Below are 20,403 nucleotides of genomic sequence, written 5' to 3' on the forward strand. Positions count from 1 at the left end.
GAATGGTTTCTGATGTTCAGTATCAGCGTTGTATATGTTAGTCTTAGCTGCTATTTCCCTAGTTTAGAACATGTGGGTTTTTCAGAAAAACAATGGTCCTGATTTCCCCTGGATGCTGCTGCTCCTTGGGGTTGCTCTGGCAGTGCCAATCAGCCAGAATGCTTTACAAAGCATACAGGTGGCACAGAGCAGGCGAGGCAGCTCAACTAGGGTTGCCAACTTTCTGATTCCAGAAAACTGAACACCCCCACCCCTTCCCGATGCCCCACCCTCCAGGAGAGTTGGGACGGGGAGTGGGAGGGGGATGCAGGTGTGGTTGGGATGGGGAAGGATGCACTGATGGGGGTGCAGGGTTGCGGGGGAGGAGTTGCCCAGAGTCCGGGGCTGCTGAGGCCAGCAGCGGACTCAGAAGGACTGTCCTGGGCTGAAGGGTTGGTGCTGCCAGGGTGGAGGTGGTGCTGGGCAGGTGCTGCCGGGTTGGGCCTGCCCCCAACTCCCCGAGGTGTCCAGGGCAGACTGGGCACTGGGTTCATCTAATTCTCCTCTCCTTCTCTCCAGCAGGCCCATTCCCAGCACTTGGAGATGGGGATACATACCTCCACCTCCAAGGTGCTGCAATGGGGCGACAGACCACAGGGTCGCCGCAGGAGCATGTGTCACAGCTTGAGCCCAGCTACAGGAGGAGTGCGAGGAAGAGGGGGCTGGCAGCAGTGGGAGAGGCACGCGCCACGACCCCTCAACAGTTGCCTGCCGAGCAGTGCTCACGAGTCGCACTAGTTTGGCCCCTGCCATGACCCAGCCAAAGGGAGGCAGACAGCGGGTGGGGCAGCATGCGGACCCCCTTGGTTGCCCCTAAGCCTAGGAGCCAGACATGCTGGCTACTTCCTGGGAGCCGCACGGCACGGAGGCTAGCAGGGAGTCTGCCAGCCCTGCTGCGTGGTGCCGCCAACTGGACTGTCAACGGCGAGGATTCCTGCCAGGATCCCTTTTCAACCGGGTGTTCCAGTCAAAAACCAGACACCTGGTCACCCTAAGCTCAACTCCAAGCCAGGCCTAGGCGTGGGGGCATTATGGAGGAACAGTTCTGCAAGGGGGTGTGTGGGGGATGGCCGGAGAGTTCCAGGGGTCACTGCTCACACAGACGTGCAGGGTTCTGAATACTGATCAGAGCTGGATCAGGCTCAGGTTTGTGAGCTGTTAAGTGGATGTAAAGTTATGCATAAAAGAGCTTCTTTGTCTAACACAAGCTTTCGTCACCTTAATGTGAAAAATGACACTGGGGGTGTGGTTTGAGCATTTGTGCCCTAGAGGGATTGAACCCCAGACCTCTGGTCCTATTAGTATCCAGGAAGTGGGCGGGCAAAGCCCACCCACTGCTAAAGGACCTCCCCCAAGCCTAAGGGGAGGATCCACAGGTCTGGGATACTAACTAATTACATGGGACAACCAATGAAAAAAACAGGATCGGGAGTGAGGTCATAGGGCTAAACGATGGGAACCTGATGGGGAAACCGAGCAGAGAACCCCAGACAACGCCCACTGCTCCTTGAAGGCATCAAGGGAGCCAGTGGATGCCGCCCAGAGGAACTCTGCCCGGATGCGTGAACGGACAGAGGAGCGGAAATAGGCCCCACAGTCTCAGGAAATCCCGTTGGCCAACCTCCTCTCCCTGGTTTTATAGATGGCTAGTTTGGCCAGGGCCAAGAGGAGGTTGATAAGGAGATCCCGCGACTTTGTGGGGCCACGGATGGGGCCACGTGAACTGCTACTGACTGAGAAGTAAACACCCCATTCTGTTAGCTAGGTGCATGACATCTTTAGCAACCTCCAAGTGGCCGAGCCACCACTGGAAGTAGACAGAGCCCCTACAGGAATGGGGTATGCACTCCTAATCTCCAGTGCTCCCTGGATGCCAGAGCACCCTGGGAAGGAGATGAATTTAATTTAGAGCAGCCCTGAGGTTGTAAACTGCCCCAGGCTGGGTTAGAATCAGGGTGGCATAAATGTGTCACAATTGCAGCACCCTTTGGTAGGCTGTGTCAAACTCTGTGCAGACATGGCCCAGGATCTGCTCCAGCTTTGTGTGATGTCTTGCTTAGAGTTTTGTCAACTTTGGCTGCTAGCTATCAAAGTTTTTTCGGGGGGAGGATTTATAGACATAGAAACAGATGGATTAGTGAAGCTTGGAAATGAGCAGTATTAAGGGCTAGGCAAACCTCTTAAACCAGCTTCTGAAGCTGGCAAAACTCTTTCTCTTATACTTAGTGGAGAAGTAATGTATATAATCTAAACTTAATCATGTGCCATGAATTAGGGGTAGAAGAATTCCACTCCCACCCCCACTTCCCAAAATGTCGTGATGTGTAAAAAGATGCAAAAGACGCCATAGCACTCACTAGAATAGGGATGTCCTGGCCAAATCTGAAATGGGTGATGCCATCCTGCCAACATAAATCTGCCCTTCATGGTTTCCTTTGGATATAGTAGGTTTCCTTTCCCTTCCTAAAATTAGTAGCCCCATGTTCCTGTGCACTGTTAACTACTTGCCACTTTCTGCCAACAAGGTGGCTGCATTTCAGTAGAGATGGTAATTGGTTTTTAAAGCGCATTTAGCCAGGGGTGAGCTGCAGCGGGTTCGCACGGGTTCGCGGGAACCCGTTGTTAAATTTAGCAGCCATTTTAGAACCGCTTGTTAAGGGCTGCTAAATTTAACAAAAGTTCCCGCCCACTCCTCTCCTGCTGCGCCCCCTTCTCCTCCCCCTCCCCTGCTTCCCGCGAATCAGATGTTCGCGGGAAGCCTGAACAAGCAGCATGGAGGCAGCCAGCAGATAAGCTGGGGCGCGGAGGGGGAGGGGAGGTGCGGCTGGCTCAGCAGCTCCCGGTCCCAGACCGCGGCTGCCTCCAGCCCAGCGCCGGCCCGGGGAGTCGGGCCCCGCGGCTGCCGCCGAGCGGCCGGGCCCCAGCGCCGGCCCGGCCCGGGGAGTCGGGCCGAGCGGCCGGGCCCCGGCGCCGGCCCGGCCCGGGGAGTCGGGCCGAGCGGCGCCGGTCGTGGTTCTGGCAGAGTGGACCCGGTCCCCAGGCAGTGTGGTAAGGGGGCAGGGAGGGGGTGGGTTGTGGGGGGGTGGATAGGGGTCAGGGCAGTCAGAGGGCAGGGAACAGGGGGATTGAATGGGGGCAAGGGTCCCGGGGAGCAGTCAGGAAAGAGCAGGGTTGGATGAGGTGGTGGGGGCACTCAGGGACAGAGAGAAGGGGTAGTTGTATGGGGTAGGGGTTCTGGGGGGCCATTGAGAATGAGAGGAGGAGTTGGGTGGGGCGGCAAGGGGCAGTCAGGGGACAGGGAAGGGGGGGATGGGTCAGGGGTCTCGGAGTGTGTGTGTTAAGGAACATGAGGGGTTGGATGGGGCACGACCCCCCCCACGGAGGGGGGGAAGGAGGGAACCCGTTGTTAAAATTTTGGAGGGAGGAGGGAACCCGTTGTTAAAAAATTGGCAGCTCATCACTGCATTTAGCATTATAAGACATCGGGATGAAAGTGATTTTATAGGAACAATGAGGACACAGTTCTGTGCTTTACCATGCCTGTTCTCAAATGCCTCAAGGAGCCTCCAGAAAAAATGCTAATAAAGTCAGTCATTAATTAACTATTTTATTTAATTATTTTACAAAATCCTGAGGTTTTTACTCAGGCAAAGCTCTCAAGGGGCCATTACTATAGAGAGGGATCACCCTGGCCATGCCTCCTATCCTCCACTCCATTGGCTGTATATCAGTTCCTCACCAGTCTGGGATTGCCTGATGCCTAAAGAATCTCCAGCTTTCAGGCTGTTTTGCATCACTTTAGCAGCCTTATTAGAGGCCAGGATCTGGCTCTGGGACTTTCTTGATGAACTGGTTTCACTGAAATCCAGAGTGCTCAGTGGAGTTACTCTGCAATTAGTCTAGGGTGGCTGAGATTTGACTATAGGTCCAAAAATGTGTATTTTGGCTTTTGGGCCCAATGAGCTCTGTAAACAAATATCGATATATAACGTCAGGCTAGACAAAGTAGAAATGTCAATGCTCATTACATTTCTCCCAGCAAGTATCAGGAAAACAATGGCTCTTCCCTCCCCTTTTTTATTTGATTCCGGACACCATCCTGCAGTTGCAATGGGAATGGAATCAGGCCTTGTGTTTGAACCACATGGGAGCTATCAGCTACCAGCACCTTGACGCGTCATGGCATGTTTCTGGAAGTGTGCACTGGGGAGAGGAAAGGCTGCTGTCATGATCAGGCTCTTAGGAGACAGTAGGGAAACCGAGGCAGCAGGAACAGTGGGCGTTTAGAGGGAGGGGAGTGGCACTAATGAATGGGAGTGAAGATAGCAGGAGATGGGGAGGGAGCAGAGAAGAGCCAATGGAAAACAATGGAAACCCAGATGGGGGCGAGGTGGAAGGTGGGTGATGGGCACGCATGGCTTCAGATCCCCAATCTATGTCTTGCAAGCCAGTTCTGAATGAAAGGGCTGTAAATCAGTCCCAGCATTCTAGTGAATCAAACTTTGTTCTCGTGGCTTATGACGTCACCAGAAGCTCTTCATAGAATAGGAGGCAGCTATGATAGAGATGGCTGTAATTTGCTCTGTATCAAATTAACAATAGTAAATAAACTGTGTATTGGATTCCGGAGTGGAATGGCTCTTGCCAAATGAATGTGTCTTACCCTCAGGCTGCCCTGATTTAAAACACATGTATCCATTTAAATCACATCGCCTGCCATACATTCAGCTACTGTTCAGATTCTTATCTCCTTGATAGCTACATCGGTTTGAACTGTTGGCTTGTTTGTTATGGGCTAGAGATACAGAATTTTGTACTCTACGATTTTCTTGGGAGGCTTTGCACGAGAAGCAGAAGTGCTTGGGGGCGGGGTGGGGGGAGAGGAAATAATGGCTGCCTGTGCAGTATTTAAACCAACCACCTGGGCCAAATTAAAAGCACCTTTAGTTTTATTCAGGGAAGACACTCACTGAATTCAATAAGTCTTGTTTGATTAAAGGCATCACAAATGGGTCCTGGATTAGTGGACAAAAACCTAAAGACTGGAGGAAAATTGTATGTTAACAAACATGGTTCAGCTTCTACCCAGGGAAGAGAGGATTTTGGATGGAAAATGACAAAGATTTTAAAAAACAGCAGCATAATGTTAGGCTTCTAAGTCCACACTTAGGCACCAAAGAAAATGGCCTGCTTTTCAAAAGTGCTGAATGCTCCACAGCTTCTATTGACGTCAGTGGGAGCCGGATGCAGCTTCTAATTATTAATCTCATTTGCCTGCATATTTTCCTGCGGAAGTACTAAGAATGTACAGCAGGTCCAAGTGGCTCTTTATCTGTGTGTGGAGATAAGAAGGGATGCAGCTCCTACGAAGAAACCGTGTCTTAGAGGCGGAAGGCTGCACTTCTTATCATTCAAGGACGTGTGGTAAAGGGGTAAAAATAGGGCCATGGAGGATAAGAAAGCTGAAGCAAGGCACCTGCCACATGCAGAAGGGAGCCACTGGAAAGGTTTAAGACTTGAGAACCTCAGCTGGAATACTGCAAACTGTCACTTACAAGGAGTAAGTCAGAATCATAGACATATAGGGCTAGAAGGGACCTCCAGAGGTCATCTGGTCCATCCCCTGTGCTAAAGCAGGATTACGCTTGTCTAACCTGTTCTTAAAAAGCTCCAGTGATGGGGGTTCCCACAACTGTCCTTGCTAACCTGTGTGATGCTGGCAGACCATGCCAAGGTCCCCATGTCTCACCTGAACACTGCCAAATACAGAGCTGGGATCAGTTTGGCTCGCCTCCATGTTAAAATCGGTAGGAGAATTATAAGAGTTTAATCTTTATTGCAATGCTTGTGTGTTGCTGCCTGCATTAATCTCACTTGCAACATCTGTTTCTCCTATTGTAAGATAATACGTCTGCCTTGGTATTATAAACCTCTGTAATTATGTAAACCACCAGACAGGAGGGAGATGTTAACTAGTGTGATCGGCAATCAAATGTGTTATGTCCTGCCCCACAGGGAAAGCCCATCAACACCAGACAGAATATACTGTGGAACATTAAACAGGACAAAAGGCTTTGTTGCTCTGCCCTGCCCCCACCATGAAGATGAGTCATGCAAGTGGATTCTGCCCATCAGCTGAGTTTGCAGCTCAGCGCATATGTCAGGAAGGGAATAAAAACCCCAAACAGAAGGAACTGAGTATCTCTATGCTGCCTTGACTCTGCAGGGCAAGGTTTCTAGGCATAAGCAAGAGGTCCCCTGTTGTTTAGCCTGGGTTAGCCTTAGAACTTGCTGATTATAGAAGCTTCAATTATCTGTTTGATAATTAGTGTGTCTGTTTACCTACTTTAATCTTGTAAACTCTCCCATTTCCTTTCCCTATTAATACATCTGTATATTGTTTGGCTACAAGCATTGTCTTTGGTGTGAGATCCAAGCTGCAATTGACCTGGGATAAGTGACTAGTCCTCGAACTGGGAGTAACCTGAATATTGCTGTGATTCTCGGTGTAAGGGACCATCTATCACAAAGGCAGTCTTACCTGGTTGGTGAGACAGATTGGAGTATCCAAGGGCACTGTCTGTTTCCATGTTAAGGCTGTTACAGTGCTTGAGCAGTTTACACTTGATAATTTGTTGGTGAAATCTAAGGATGGAACTCACAAGCAGTCTGGGATTTGTGCCCTGCTTCTTAACAGTCTGCCCTGAGGTTACTACAGTGATGTAGGCAGCCTGACAACCTGTTCCAGTGTTAACTATACTTATGGCTAGAAAGGCTCCTATACAATCCGGGTAGGGGAAGGCACCTTAGAATGTGGTCCACAAAAGCCAGCACACTAGGCTGCCTAAGCTCCCCCATGAAGCCAGCCAATCAGAGATCCTGACAAGAAGGTTGTGTCCTAATCCCCAGTGCTCTCGTGGAGCTCAGTGACGAAGGCCAGACTTCAGGGAGGCACCTGTCTCTGCTGGCTCGTGGATTGCTCTGGGGCTTAGGTGGGAGATAGGCACCTAGGAAACCTTAACGGCAAAAACCTGGGTGCCAAGTGAGTTTAGGTGTCTATGGGATTAAGTGGCAGCTGAGCATGGTTTTTTAGGATCATGGTGGTACCTGAAACTGGGACTTAGGCACTGGGTTGTAGGTGCCTAAGTACCTTTGTGGATCTGGGCCTTAGAGCCTCAGTTCCCATTAAAATCAACTGGGCTTCTCAATCCCTTAGACTGCTCTGACAATCAGGAACCAGGCTGGCAAATCCAGCGATTTGCAACCACAAGGTTTAATTAAATTAACAGAAAACCATATTCAGATTCTGCAGGATGAATTGCAGTCTGTTATTAAATAATGTTTTGGGCTTTCAATTGCACAATATTGTAACATGGGTTTCATTGTACCCCGTTATGTGCAATTTATTTACAGTGACTGCCATTCTGGAAAGCTTTAGTTTTAAAAACAAAAAAGCTTGCCTGTGTGGATTTACATTTACATCATTAATGTACAGATTTACACAACAGCAGAAAGGTTGGATCTTGCTGTCAAAGCTGCTGCCCTGTACTACCTGCACCCGCATTCTGCTACTTTCATCCCCTCGTAGTTATATTTCAAAGTGGGTACCCCAGCATCATCAGTGTAGAGGATGGAAATCGAATCCAATTTGGTAGGAACACAACAGGCCTTGGCAGCTTTCTTGGGGTTTTTGAGGTGCACTAAGGTTTGGACGATAGCATGTTTCGTCGGGGTCACGTTGTCCGTCAGAGGGAAAAAGCAGCCCCCTTTGCATTCAAATGCATCGTAATCTTTCGGCGCAATGATCCAGGAATCCCAGCCAATGTCTTTGAAGTTCACACGGAGGGAGGTTCTCCGGCAGTGGTTGGTACCAGTGCTTCTCTTGCTTCTTGATGAAGACTGGTGGAGTCCAGGGATGGATAAGGATTTCTCCTCTGCCTCCTCTTCCTCTTCAGGCAAAGTGCTGTTCTTTGCTAACTTCTTTAGCACGCTCTCCTGCTCATGAAGAATCATCTCCCGGAGCTCCACTCTGGTCTCCTTGGTCCCGTTGCTGCGGTCGTTGGAGAACACTATTAACAAGGGCAAATTTTTAGTGTCGGGCATAACACTGATGTCCAGCTTCCCACAAGCGAAGTCACCCAGGGTTTTCCTCTCAACAACAACTTCAAGCTTGTTTTTAGTCTTTGATTTGTCTGCCCTGACCCATCTTTTCACAGCACTGGACACCTCAAACATTTCCCATCCACATTCCTGAATATCTTGGGTGGCAAGGAATGAGTTGGTGCTTTCTGGACTTTCCCAGAGGTCTTCATCCAGAACATCATAAATGACCATGTTGCCTTCCAGTCTAGAGAGAGGCCCAATGTCCCTATTACAGGATATGTGGATTCTCAGCTCCGCCCTGGTGACGTCTTCGTGCCGTGGGATAGAGACGTTGAAGAGCAAGATGTGTTTCTGAAATGGGTTTTCTTCCAGGGAAGCCATAGAAACAACATCTGCAACAGGAAATTAAGAAATGCTGTCACCCTGCCTCCTATGAGAGAGGCGAACCCAATGAGGACAAAAGCATTTAGCAAGCTGCATGCTATATTTCAGAAGAAATGCCCACCCTCTACTAGGAGCTGCTGGGAGTGAAGTTACACCATGGCCACTAGCATGAAATAAAATGGACTGGCTTCACTCCAGAGTTATGGGTTTAAAACCCAGATGGCAGTCCCTAATGGTGGCAACTCCACTGGGGATCAAGTTGCAGTGGTCCACAGTAACCACACCTTCAGTTATGCTCTGTATGTGCATGAGTGTGGCGTGCTCACACATAAAGAGCCAGCATAGCCCTGAAAGTAAGTGGTGTTGGCTTGTAATGGGGACATGACTGGGGCAGCGGGGGCGTGTGCAAATGTAGTGGCTTCCCATAGAGGCTCTGCCATGTGGCCTTTCTAAAGAGCACTGGCAGGAATTAAAGCTATAAACCTCCATGGAGGTTTGTAATACAAATCCCACTGCCGTTACCTTGGCCTTGGTTGAATCCCCCTCCAACCTCCCTCTCAGGTGTAGGGAGCTGTAATTTATATCTCTAGTTTATGCTCTCCTGGGCCAGCTTAGCTGAGTTCCCCAATACTGCTAGCACAAAAAGCATCTTGCACTGGGGAAGAATTAGAGAAGACAATCCATCCTTTAAAAGTCTGAATTAGAAGCTCCAGGTTCTGGCTAGCTTGGTGGATATGGAGCTTTTCACCCCTAAGTCCCTGGTTCAGTTCCAGCCCAGATTGGTAGGGCTTGATATTCAGAGGTAGGTAGAGCACCTGTAATTCCTGCTGAAGTCCATGGGAGCTGGAGGTGCTAGGCATGTCTGAAAGATCATGCTGGTTGTGTTTTGGGAAGTTACCCCCAGCTGATAGCTGTCTACTGGTCTATGTAAGATGAGTGGATGGGTGTCAGTCCAATTTCTAATGGACAAGTGTCCACCCTGCCAAAAGCATCTTCACAATGGCCAGTGGGAGCAGAGGATGCAGCCATGGAGACTGCACTATATAAGGGTCCTTCTGTGTTGGAGATGGCTGTGGGGGAACGTGGAGATGGATGTAGTGCTGTTTGTACGGGGTCTAGTCTGTAAATAAATGGAAGCTTGGATTCTTCTTGGCTGGTTCCTTTTGTCAGCACTAAATTCACTTAAGCTCCCCCACCCCCTGCTTTTATTGCTGCTTTTGATGGGGCTTTTTAAATCTTTTAGTTGTATGTTATCTTAGATGGACACAGTGTTTAATTTATAATGAAAGAGGTGCTGGAGCTCAAGCAATTACGTCCTGGGGCTCAAGCAAATTTTTTTATATTCATAACTAATGCAGCAAGCCCAGACGTGCTGGGGCTGAGCCCTGGCAAGCCCTGGCACAAATTAAGCACTGGATGGATGGACATTTTACTGATGGGCTAAGCTGAGCAAGGCCTGAACCTTTTGGGCCAGATCCAAACACTCAAGAACTCTGAAGGTGAGGGCGGGTGTTCGTAACTGAAACCTGGAGCCATATCTCCCGCTCGGCTCCTATCTTTGTAAAGGGCTGGAGCAACACCCTGGAGCCAAACATCTTCAGATGTTCCAAAATCTAGACCCAAATTGTGCAGCTTAGCCCAAAATCTCTAGCTTTGAGAAACAAGTGCCGGGTTACTAAGTTGTGGTGACTCAACTGAATTGGTATGAAAAGAAAGGGGAGATGGTACAATGTGAAATCAAAGAAAAGGACTTAAGACCTTGAAAATTATAATAAAATAGGGAGCAGTGGAAAGGATAACAAAACAGACTATGGCTAGGATTTTCAAAGAAACCTAAGGGAATTAGGTTCCCAACTCCCTTTGAATTTCAATTGGATTTGAAACTGACTCTCATGCGTCTCTTAAAACCCCAGCCTATATGCTTAAAACATCTCATACCTTCAGTACTGAAGCTCCGCACAATATTGGATGCAGGGATGGAAGACTTGTCCGTGGCATATCTGTTGTACAGGTCAATCATGAATTGTGGTGGCTCCTCTCTAGACCTCTCTTGCGAAGGGATGCCCGATAAGTTCAAACTCCTCAGGAAATCAGCTTTCATGTTTTCCAGGAAGGTTTTAAAGTTGAAATGGGTCTCGCCCTCCACCTCTCCGGGATCACCAAAGGATTTATCAGAGTTCTCCATAGCTGATAATTTGCCCCAGGCTTCCAAGGGCTTGCCTCTTGCCAAACAAGTGATGATGTTGAAAACAGACAATGCAGCCATCACCCCAAAATAGTGCATTTTTCATCTGTTCACTTTCCAGTGGAGAAGGGAAAAAAGAGAGGGATATTCCAGTTGATTAGCGCTCTCCTTTCATTTAGAGGCAGAAGAAAGGGAAACAGAAGGCAAACAACTTGAGCTCTGTTCCAGTCTGTTGCAAACCCCAGACTCTTGTCAGTTGTCAAGCCTTATCTTAGCCATTGATGCCATGCTTCAGTTCTGTTATCTAGCAAAGCTCTTAAGTTAATGAAGATTCTATAAACATCTGAAAAAACAGGCTGGACACTGTATACTATAAAGAATTCACATTTCACCTCAGTGTCATTGCTTAATTATGTTATTTGCCAATACTGAGAGGGCTTCAGGGGAACTTTTTTCAGGGGGGTGACGGGGGAAGGAAAAAGACTCTGGTTTTCCCCAGTCCCCCATAAAAACAAAAAAATAGGGAGTAAGAACAAACAGCTCTATTAGCAGGGAGCAAATATCACCCCTCAAATCTATCCCTTGGTCCCTTAATGCATGTCCTTCAAAAATCAGTCATCCGGTGGAACCTTGTTCTGCAAGCTGTGATCTCATGACAATGCAAACAGCCTTAAAATTCCCTTCCATTTATCAGCCAAGAGCTATTATTTGTACACAGTGAAATATCTGTTTTGTGTCAAGTTTGCCTCAAATTGTTTGCCTCAAATTGTCCATTTTTAGCTTACATCCTTTGGTGGAGGGGGTAAAAAAATTCTGTCTTTAGCGTATGTTATGTAATGTATTTTCCTAGATTCTTGTACATGAGGTCGTTGGTTAAACTAGTTCACTCCTATGTCACTGCAACAATAACTGGTTGTTCTTGAAGATAAAGCCAGGCCTACTAAGCCTGAATGAAACATAAAGTCCCTATGAAGACACTAAAGACTAGCGAAGGATATCTTCGTGTGCCATGTGAATATAGGCCAAGGCAAAAAATAAGAATTATGACATACTTTTGTGTGCCTTAAGGAGGAAAAACTCCAGTTAAAATATTACAAATATTACCTGATATTTAATCTAACCTAATTTAATTTAATCATTCTAATGCTCTAATCTAAGTGTACATAATCATTTTACCTAATCTATCTGTGTATTATTTTTAGAGAACCAATTAACCCCTAGTGCCTGGTGCTATGTTGTCTCATTAGTACTATGAGATCTCAGATCACCTAAACAAAATATCTCACTGCAAAGACTCATGAAAGTTTCTGCCTCTAACTAGGTCTCATTGCTGGTCATTCTTCAGATTTCTCGCAGGGCATATCTAGCCCATTGCATAATGCAAGCTCTCTGTAGTTCAGTTACTTCTACCTGTTTCTCTTCAAAGGCGACCTAGAATCCTTGGTTCTGGTTCCTGCAGCAGTTCCTAGGAGGTTCAGAGATTCATAAAGTGTAAAGCCAGAAGGGACCACTATATCACCTAGTCTGATCTCCTGTTTATCACGGGTCATTAAATTTCACCCATGTACCTGTGTGATAAGCCCAGTGGGTTGCGTTTGACTACAGCATGTCTTCCAGAAAGGCATCCAGTCTTGATCAGAAGACACTAAGAGATGGAGAATCTGTTCTCCCCATGGGAATTCATTCCAGTGCTTGATCACCCTCTCTGTTAAAAATTTGTGCTTAATTTCTCATTTGAATTTGTCTGGCTTCAGCTTCCAGCCATTGGTTCTTGTTATGTCTTTCTCTGATAGATTAAAAGTCCCCTTAGAACCTAGTATCTTCTCCCTGTGAAGGTACTTAGACACTGTAATCAAGTCAGTTTTTAATCTTGCTGATAAACTCAACAGGTTGAGCTCTTTAAGTCTGTCACCCCAAGGCATTTTCTCCAGCCCTCAAATAACTTTTGTGGTTCCTTGCTGCACCCTCTCCAATTTTTCAACATCTGTTTTAAAATATGGACACCAGAACTGGATGCAGTATTTCAGTATTAGTCTCACCAATGCTGTATATATAGAGAAAATCACCTCCCTACTCACTATTCCCGTTTATGCATTTAACTATACATTAGCCTTTCTTGTCACAGCATCGCACTGGGAGCTCATGTTCAGTTCTTTGTCCTGTCTGACTGCTAAATCCTTCTCAGACTCACCACTTTCAGGACACAGTCCACCATTCTGTACGTATGGACTACATGGCTTGTTCCTAGACGCGGAACTTTGCTTTTGGCTGTACTAAAATGCATTTTGTTTGAAAGAGCCCACTTTACCAAGCAGTCCAGATTGCTCTGCATGGCTGCCCTTTCCTCATCATTAACCACTCCATCAATCTTTGACATCCACAAATTTATTGTCAGTGATTTTTTTTTTAATGTTTACTCAGATATCATTGAAAATGTTGAATACCGTCAGGCCTAGTGTCATAAACAGATAGTTAAGGGTTAATGAAGGGTTAAGAAGCTGTAAAGGGTTAAGAAGCTCAGTAAACCTGGCTGACACCTGACCAGAGGACCAATAAGGGGACAAGATACTTTCAAATCTTGGTGGAGGGAAGTCTTTTGTTTGTGCTCTTTGTTTGGGGGTTGTTCGCTCTTGGGACTAAGAGGGACCAGACATCAATCCAGGCTCTCCAAATCTTTCTGAATCAGTCTCTCATGTTTCAAACTTGTAAGTAATAGCCAGGCAAGGCGTGTTAGTCTTATTTTTGTTTTCTCAACTTGTAAATGTTCCTTTTTGCTGAGATGATTTTACCTCTGTTTACTGTGACTTTGAACCTAAGACTAGAGAGGGTTCCTCTGGGCTATATGAATCTGATTACCCTGTAAAGTATTTTCCATCCTGATTTTACAGAGATAATTTTTACCTTTATTTCTTTAATTAAAAGCTTTCTTTTTAAGAACCTGATTGATTTTTTTCCTTGTGTTAAGATCCAAGGGGTTGGATCGGTGTTCACCAGGAACTTGGTGAAAAAGCCTCTCAAGGCTGCCCAGGGAGGGGAAGGTTTTAGGGGGACAGAAAGTGATCCAGACACTGAAATTTCTGGATGGTGGCAGTGTTACCAGATCTAAGCTAGTAATTAAGCTTAGAAGTGTCCATGCAGGTCCCCACATCTGTACCCTAAAGTTCAGAGTTGGGGAGGAACCTTGACACCTAGTAACAATCACTGTAAAACAGCCCTGTTCAATGCTGATTCCCCATTGATAACTACTGCTTGAGATCTGTCAGATAGCCAGAGCTTAATCCATTTAACACATTCTCTATTGATTTTTGTATAGTGTGAATTTTTAAAAATCAGAATGTTGTGTGGTACTTGGTCAAATACCTTAGATAAGGCAAAGTATATCACACCTCTGCAATTACCTTTATCGACCAAACTTCTCATCCGAATATAATCAGGTTTGTTTGACCAGACCTATTTTCCATAGAGCTACATAAACTGGCATAACTTTATTCTCATCTTTTTGTTCTTTAGGAATTGAACCACAGATCACTTTGCCATTATCTTGTCCAGGACTGGTTTCCTGTTAACCAGCCGATAGTTATCCAGGTCATCTCACTTGCCCTTTTTGAATATTGGCACAACTTTAGCTCTCCTCCAGTCTTCTGGAATTGCTCAGGTATTCTACAATTTATTAAACATTAACATAAATAAAAGCAGCAAAGAGTCCTGTGGCACCTTATAGACTAACAGATGTTTTGGAGCATGAGCTTTCGTGCGTGAATACCCACTTCTTCAGATGCAGCCGACAAAGTGGGTATTCACCCACGAAAGCTCATGCTCCAAAATGTCTGTTAGTTTATAAGGTGCCACAGGACTCTTTGCTGCTTTTACAGATCCAGACTAACACGGCTACCCCTCTGATAATTAACATCAATGGATCTCCTCAGCCAACTCTTTTCATATACTCGGTGCAAGTTTGCAGGGCCTGCTAATTTAAAAAATGTTTACCCCTCGGAGATATTTTCTAATATCCTCTGCAATAAGTAACAGACTGGAAAGTATTTCCTCAGTTAATTTGGTCATCAGTGAAATGACTTATGGAATGCTGTTAGCAAAAGAAGAAAACCTGAATGGAAATGGGTTGAGCAAATCCACTTCAAAAGAAGACCGGACACAGGAAACAGGAGCAAGGCTGTCATTCCCCTAACTGCAGCTGGTGACATCTGCACCATTAAGAATGATTTTAAATGGACCAGAGATGACATCTTAAGTTAAGAGCAAGTGCAGTTGCTAAAATGGTCATATTACAGCAAAGTCAACTGCCTAAAGGATCGAACCAACTCTCATTGGTTCAGACTCAACTCCTACTAAACCAAAGTGCTTAATAGCAAATATTTTTTATTATGGTAACATCCAAAGGCCTCAGTAAGGATTGGGGATCCTTTTGCCAGGCACAGTAGCCCGTGTTTTCAAACACAGCCGCTTTTAACTCCTAAATCCGTATTTAGGCATTTAATACATTCCTGATGTTCTGAGCAATTGCAATTCCCACTGCAGTCAACAGGAGCTTCAGTAAGGCCACTACAACCCTAAATACAGATTTAGGGGCCTAAGTTTTGACACCAATCATTGAAATTTTTGGCCGCCATCATTGAGTCACAGGACTTGGAGATGGGTATGCATGCATTGTCACTGATTTTGAAGGATAGATTTTGACCCAAACTCGCATGTAGAAGGTGGGATACTGTATTGGGTTTAAATAGCAAACAAGTAGAATCTGAAGCTAATGACAGGAACTATGCAATGCTTGATGGCTTCTGTCCACAGAAGTTCATTCAAACCTGGAATTGGCATCACCCTACTGCCAGGTAGGAATGGAGCAGAGTACACCGGAAGCAGCAGAGTGTTTGCCTGAAGCAATTTTTTTCAGGTGCTCCAATTCCAGATTCCCCTCCACAGTCCTATTGCTCAAAGGTCATCAGCTTAGGGTCTAGATGTTCAAGTGACTAGTGATTTTTGGATGCCAACATTAAAGGGGTCTGACTTTGAGTTGGCAAATGCTCAGCAGTGTCTGAAAATCAGGCCTCTTCACAGATGTCTCAAGTTGGGCAACCAAATGTTAAGGGTCTGGAAATCAGTAATCTGGGGTTAGTCCTTAAAAACATAAAAGATTTGCCAGTTCAGCTCTATTGGAAAAGCCTCCTAGTGGAGATGCAGCTTGTAGCAGGCAAGAGTTCTTTTGCCAGGATGGCTTATACCAGTTGTGATAAATGAAGCGGGGGGAGCTCCCTTTTATGGACACCCAGCCAGCCAGTTAGCTATAAAGTCCCTCTTGGTGGCTGCTTGCTTTACCTGTAAAGGGTAAAAAAGTCCCCAGGTAAAGAAAAGGGAGTTGGCATCTGACCAAAAGAGCCAATGGGAAAGCTAGAACTTTTTAAAATGGGAAAAAAGCTTTCCCTTTGTCTCTCCATTGTTCTCTGGGCTGGAGGGACACAGAGCAGCAATGCTATAAGAAGAAATGCTGTGTAAGGTTTGAACCAGTTATGAAAAAGTATTTTCCATACCTAGAAGAAATAATTTGGATAGGGAATGTTTAGTTAGATGCTATCAGGTTTATTTTTTATTTTGGCTTGTGGGTTTCCTCTGTGCTAACCCCGGATGCTTTTGTTTGCTTGTTACCTTTAAGCTGAACCCCCGAGAAAACTATTTGGGGTGCTTAATTCTTGTAATTGTTTCTTTTAAGATCTAGCAAAAAGCCTAAGTTCCAGATGTATTTTTTTCCCTTTTTATTTTTAATACAATTTACCTTTTTTAAGAACAGGATTGGATTTTTGGTGTCCTAAGAGGTTTGTGCATGTTGTTTGATTAGCTGATAGCCACAGCTAATTTCCTTTGTTTTTTTCTCAGATCTTGGTTGGGTGTGTGTGTGTGTGTGTCCCAGTCCCAGTCCCAGTCCCACAGGGAGGAATTCCCAAGTGCTCCTTCCTGGGTTCAAAGGGGTTTTTTGCATGTGGGAGGTGACAGCATTTACCAAGCCAAGGTCAGAGAGAAGCTGTAAACTTGGGAGTTTAATACAAGCCTGGAGTGCCCAGTATTAATTTTTTAAATCCTTGCAGGCCTCCCACTTCCTGCACTTGAGGTGCCAGAGTGGGGATTCAGCCTTGACACCAGTTCTCTGAGCAAGGTATCCAACTGTGCCTAAACTAGGGCTTTTGCTGGCATAGTTACGCTTGGCAGGGGGGTTGATTTCTTTTGCTCACACTTCTGACATAGCTCTGCAGGCATAACTTGTAAGTGTAGACCAGGTCTTATGCTTTTTAAGTGCACCCATTGTGTATAGGGGAGGATTTTTTACCTGCAGACCACAGGCCTTATGTGGATCCGTGAGCTGTTGCTCACAGCTGCCTGCATCATTGTGATTTGGCGAGCAAGTCTGTGCCTCAGAAGCAGGCCCTGTATTTTTAAGTGAGACTCTTATCAGCACCCTGGCCTAAGATGTAGATACTCACATCAAACAAAAGCCTTTGGATCTTACCCTTCTATCTAAGGCCTGGTCTACACTATGATTTTAGGTCGAATTTAGCAGTATTACCTCGATTTAACCCTGCACCCGTCCACACGACGAAGCCCCTTTTTTCAACTTAAAGGGCTCTTAAAATCGATTTCTTTACTCCACCTCTGACAAGGGAATTAGTGCTGAAATCGGCATTGCTGGGTTGAATTTGGGGTAGTGTGGACGCAATTTGACGGTATTGGCCTCCGGGAGCTACCCCAGAGTGTTCCAGTGTGATCGCTCTGGACAGCACTCTCAACTCAGATGCACTGGCCAGGTAGACAGGAAAAGCCCCACGAACTTTTGAATTTCATCTCCTGTTTGGCCAGCGTAGTGAGCTGATCAGCACAGGTGACCAAGCAGAGCTCATCAGCACAGGTGACCATGGAGTCCCAGAATCACAAAAGAGCTCCAGCATGGACCGAACAGGAGGTACTGCATCTGATCACTGTATGGGGAGACAAATCTGTGCTATCCAAACTCCGTTCCAAAAAAAAGCCATAATATTTGAAAAAATCTCCAAGGGCATGAAGGACAGAAGTTATAACAGGGACCTGCAGCAGTGCCGTGTGAAGCCTACCAAAGAACCAGAGAGGCAAACGGCCACTCCGGGTCAGAGCCCCAGACACGCCGCTTCTATGATGAGCCATTCTAGGGGGTGCCCCTACAACTACCCCACCCTGGTGCTTCCCTCCTCCCCTACCCTTCCCAGGCTACCTTGGCAGTTATCCCTCCATTTGTGTGACAAATTAATAAAGCATGCATGAATTTGAAACAACAATGACTTTATTGCCTCTGCAAGTGAAGATCAAAGGAGGGAGGGGAGGGCGGTTGGCTTACAGGGAAGTAGAGTGAACCAAGGGGGCAGGTTTCCATCAAGCAGAAACAAACAGAACTTTCACACCGTAGCCTTGCCAGCCATGAAACTGGTTTTCAAAGCTTCTCTGATGCACAGCACACCCTGCTGTGCTCTTCTAACCGCCCTGGTGTCTGGCTGCATGTAATCTGTGGCCAGGTGATTTGCCTCAACCTCCCACTCCGCCATAAACGTCTCCCCCTTACTCTCACAGATATAGTGGAGCACACAGCAAGCAGTAATAACTATGAGAATATTGGTTTCGCTGAGGTCTAACCGAGTCAGTAAACTGCACCAGCGAGCTTTTAAACGTTCAAAGGCATTCTACCACCATTCTGCACTTGCTCAGCCTATAGTTGAACTGCTCCTTACTACTGTCCAGGCTTCATGAGCCATGGGAGCAAGGGGTAGGCTGGGGTAGGTGTGACCACGCGGTACTGCCAACTGGGAGAGCAGCCTGAGGCAGAAGCCTCCAGCTGGCATGATATTCCAGGCAGGACTGACTCTCCATTAGACGAAACTTAAAGAAGAGAATGACTTGGAGTCATTCCTGATTTTGTCCAGGTGCCCCCGACCAACCTCACTGAGGCCAGCCAGGAGCACCCATGTCTGCCCAGGCGCTCACGACCAACCTAACCAAGGTCAGCCAAGAGCACCCACTGGACGACGACGATGGCTAGCAGTCATATTGCACCGTCTGCCATCCGCAAGGCAAGGCAAGGCAAGGGGATGCTGCTGTGTAGCACTGCAGTACCGCGTCTGCCAGCAGCACTCAGGAGACCTACAATGACAGTGAGGTGAGCGGGCTCCATGCTTGCCGTGGTATGTCGTCTGCACGGGTAACCCCGGAAAAAAAGTGAGAAATAATTTTTTGCCGTTGCTTTCACGGAGGGAAGGGGAAGGGGGGTCTGACAACATGTACCCAGAACCACCCACAACAATGTTTTTGCCCCATCATGCATTGGGAGCTCAACCCAGAATTCCAAGGGGCGAGGGAGACTGAGGGAACTGTGGGATAGCTACCCACAGTGCAATGCTCCGAAAGTCGACACTAGCCTCGGTACTGTGGACACACACCACCGACTTTATGCACTTAGTGGGGACACACACAATTGACTGTATCAAATCGATTTAAAAAAAATCAACTGCTATTAAATTGACCTAATTTCGTAGTGTAGACATACCCTAAGAGAGTGAGTGCAGTCCTTGGATGTAGGAGCTGGGGAATATCAAGTAGGTGGTATTACTTTTGTACAAGGCATTAGTGAGACCGCTACTGGATACAGTGTCCTGTTCTGGTGTCCATTTGCCAAAGAATGATATTAAACTTGAGAGTTCAGAAAACAGCCATGAAAGAGATTTTTCTAGACCTCAAAACTACTTAGCAAGAAACTAAAGAAACTTTATTTAGTTTAGCCAAGAGAATGGTAAGAGGTGACCTGATCATGGTATACAAGTACGGTAGAACCTCAGAGTTACGAACACCTCAGGAATGGAGGTTGTTCGTAATGCTGTACATTATGGTTGTTCTTTCAAAAAATGTACAACTGAACATTGACTTAATACAGCTTTGAAGCTTTACTATGCAGAAGAAAAATGCTGCTTTCCCTTTATTTATTTTTAGTAGTTTACATTTAACACAGTACTGTGCTGTATTTGGATTTTTATTTTTGTTTGTCTCTGCTGCTGCCTGATTGCATACTTCCAGTTCCAAATGAGGTGTGTGGTTGACTGGTCAGTTCATAACTCTGGTGTGCATAACTCTGAGGTTCTACTGTACCTACATGGAAGAAACTTCTCAGAGTAGACATCTTATATCTAGCAGAAAAAGACATAAGAGCCAGTGATTTGAAGTTGGACAAATTCAGACTAGAAATGAGGCACAGTTTTAACGGGGGTAGGGGTAAATAACCATTGGAATAACTTGCCTAGGGAGAAGATAGATTCTTCATCATTTGAAGGCTTTAAATCAAGATTAGATATCTTTCAAAGACCTGCTCTAGCTCCAAACAGAAGTTATGGGTTTGATGCAGAAATTAGTGGGTCAGGTTCTCTGGCCTGCATTATGAAGGAGGCCAGAAGAGATTATCATAACAGTCCCTTCTAGCTTAAGCTAATACAAATTATTATGACAAGCATAACTAGGCTTTTCCAAGTAAGATAACTTTGATTTCCTTCTAATTAGCACAATGCAATAATCTATATTTAGAGACATGAAACATGCATGAGATTTAGAGAACCATTTTAACTAGTTTAGATACTACTGTACCTTTAATTTATTTAGCTTTTGTTAAAAGCATTTAA

At 46.1% G+C, this 20,403-nt stretch overlaps 1 protein-coding gene across 1 annotated transcript; it reads right to left on the reverse strand.

The window, feature by feature from the left end:
• Nucleotides 1-7,240: 7,240 nt before the first annotated feature.
• GDF2 (growth differentiation factor 2) lies at nt 7,241-10,868 on the reverse strand. Its single transcript, XM_045024535.1, has 2 exons — nt 10,465-10,868; nt 7,241-8,534 (listed from the first exon to the last, which is right to left on the reverse strand). The coding sequence occupies exons 1-2, from the start codon at nt 10,808-10,810 to the stop codon at nt 7,588-7,590; spliced, it is 1,293 nt and encodes a 430-aa protein (XP_044880470.1). The 5' UTR covers nt 10,811-10,868; the 3' UTR covers nt 7,241-7,587.
• Nucleotides 10,869-20,403: the final 9,535 nt, after the last annotated feature.

Source organism: Mauremys mutica, chromosome 7 (genome assembly GCF_020497125.1).
Source record: "Mauremys mutica isolate MM-2020 ecotype Southern chromosome 7, ASM2049712v1, whole genome shotgun sequence".
NCBI lineage: Eukaryota > Metazoa > Chordata > Testudines > Geoemydidae > Mauremys > Mauremys mutica.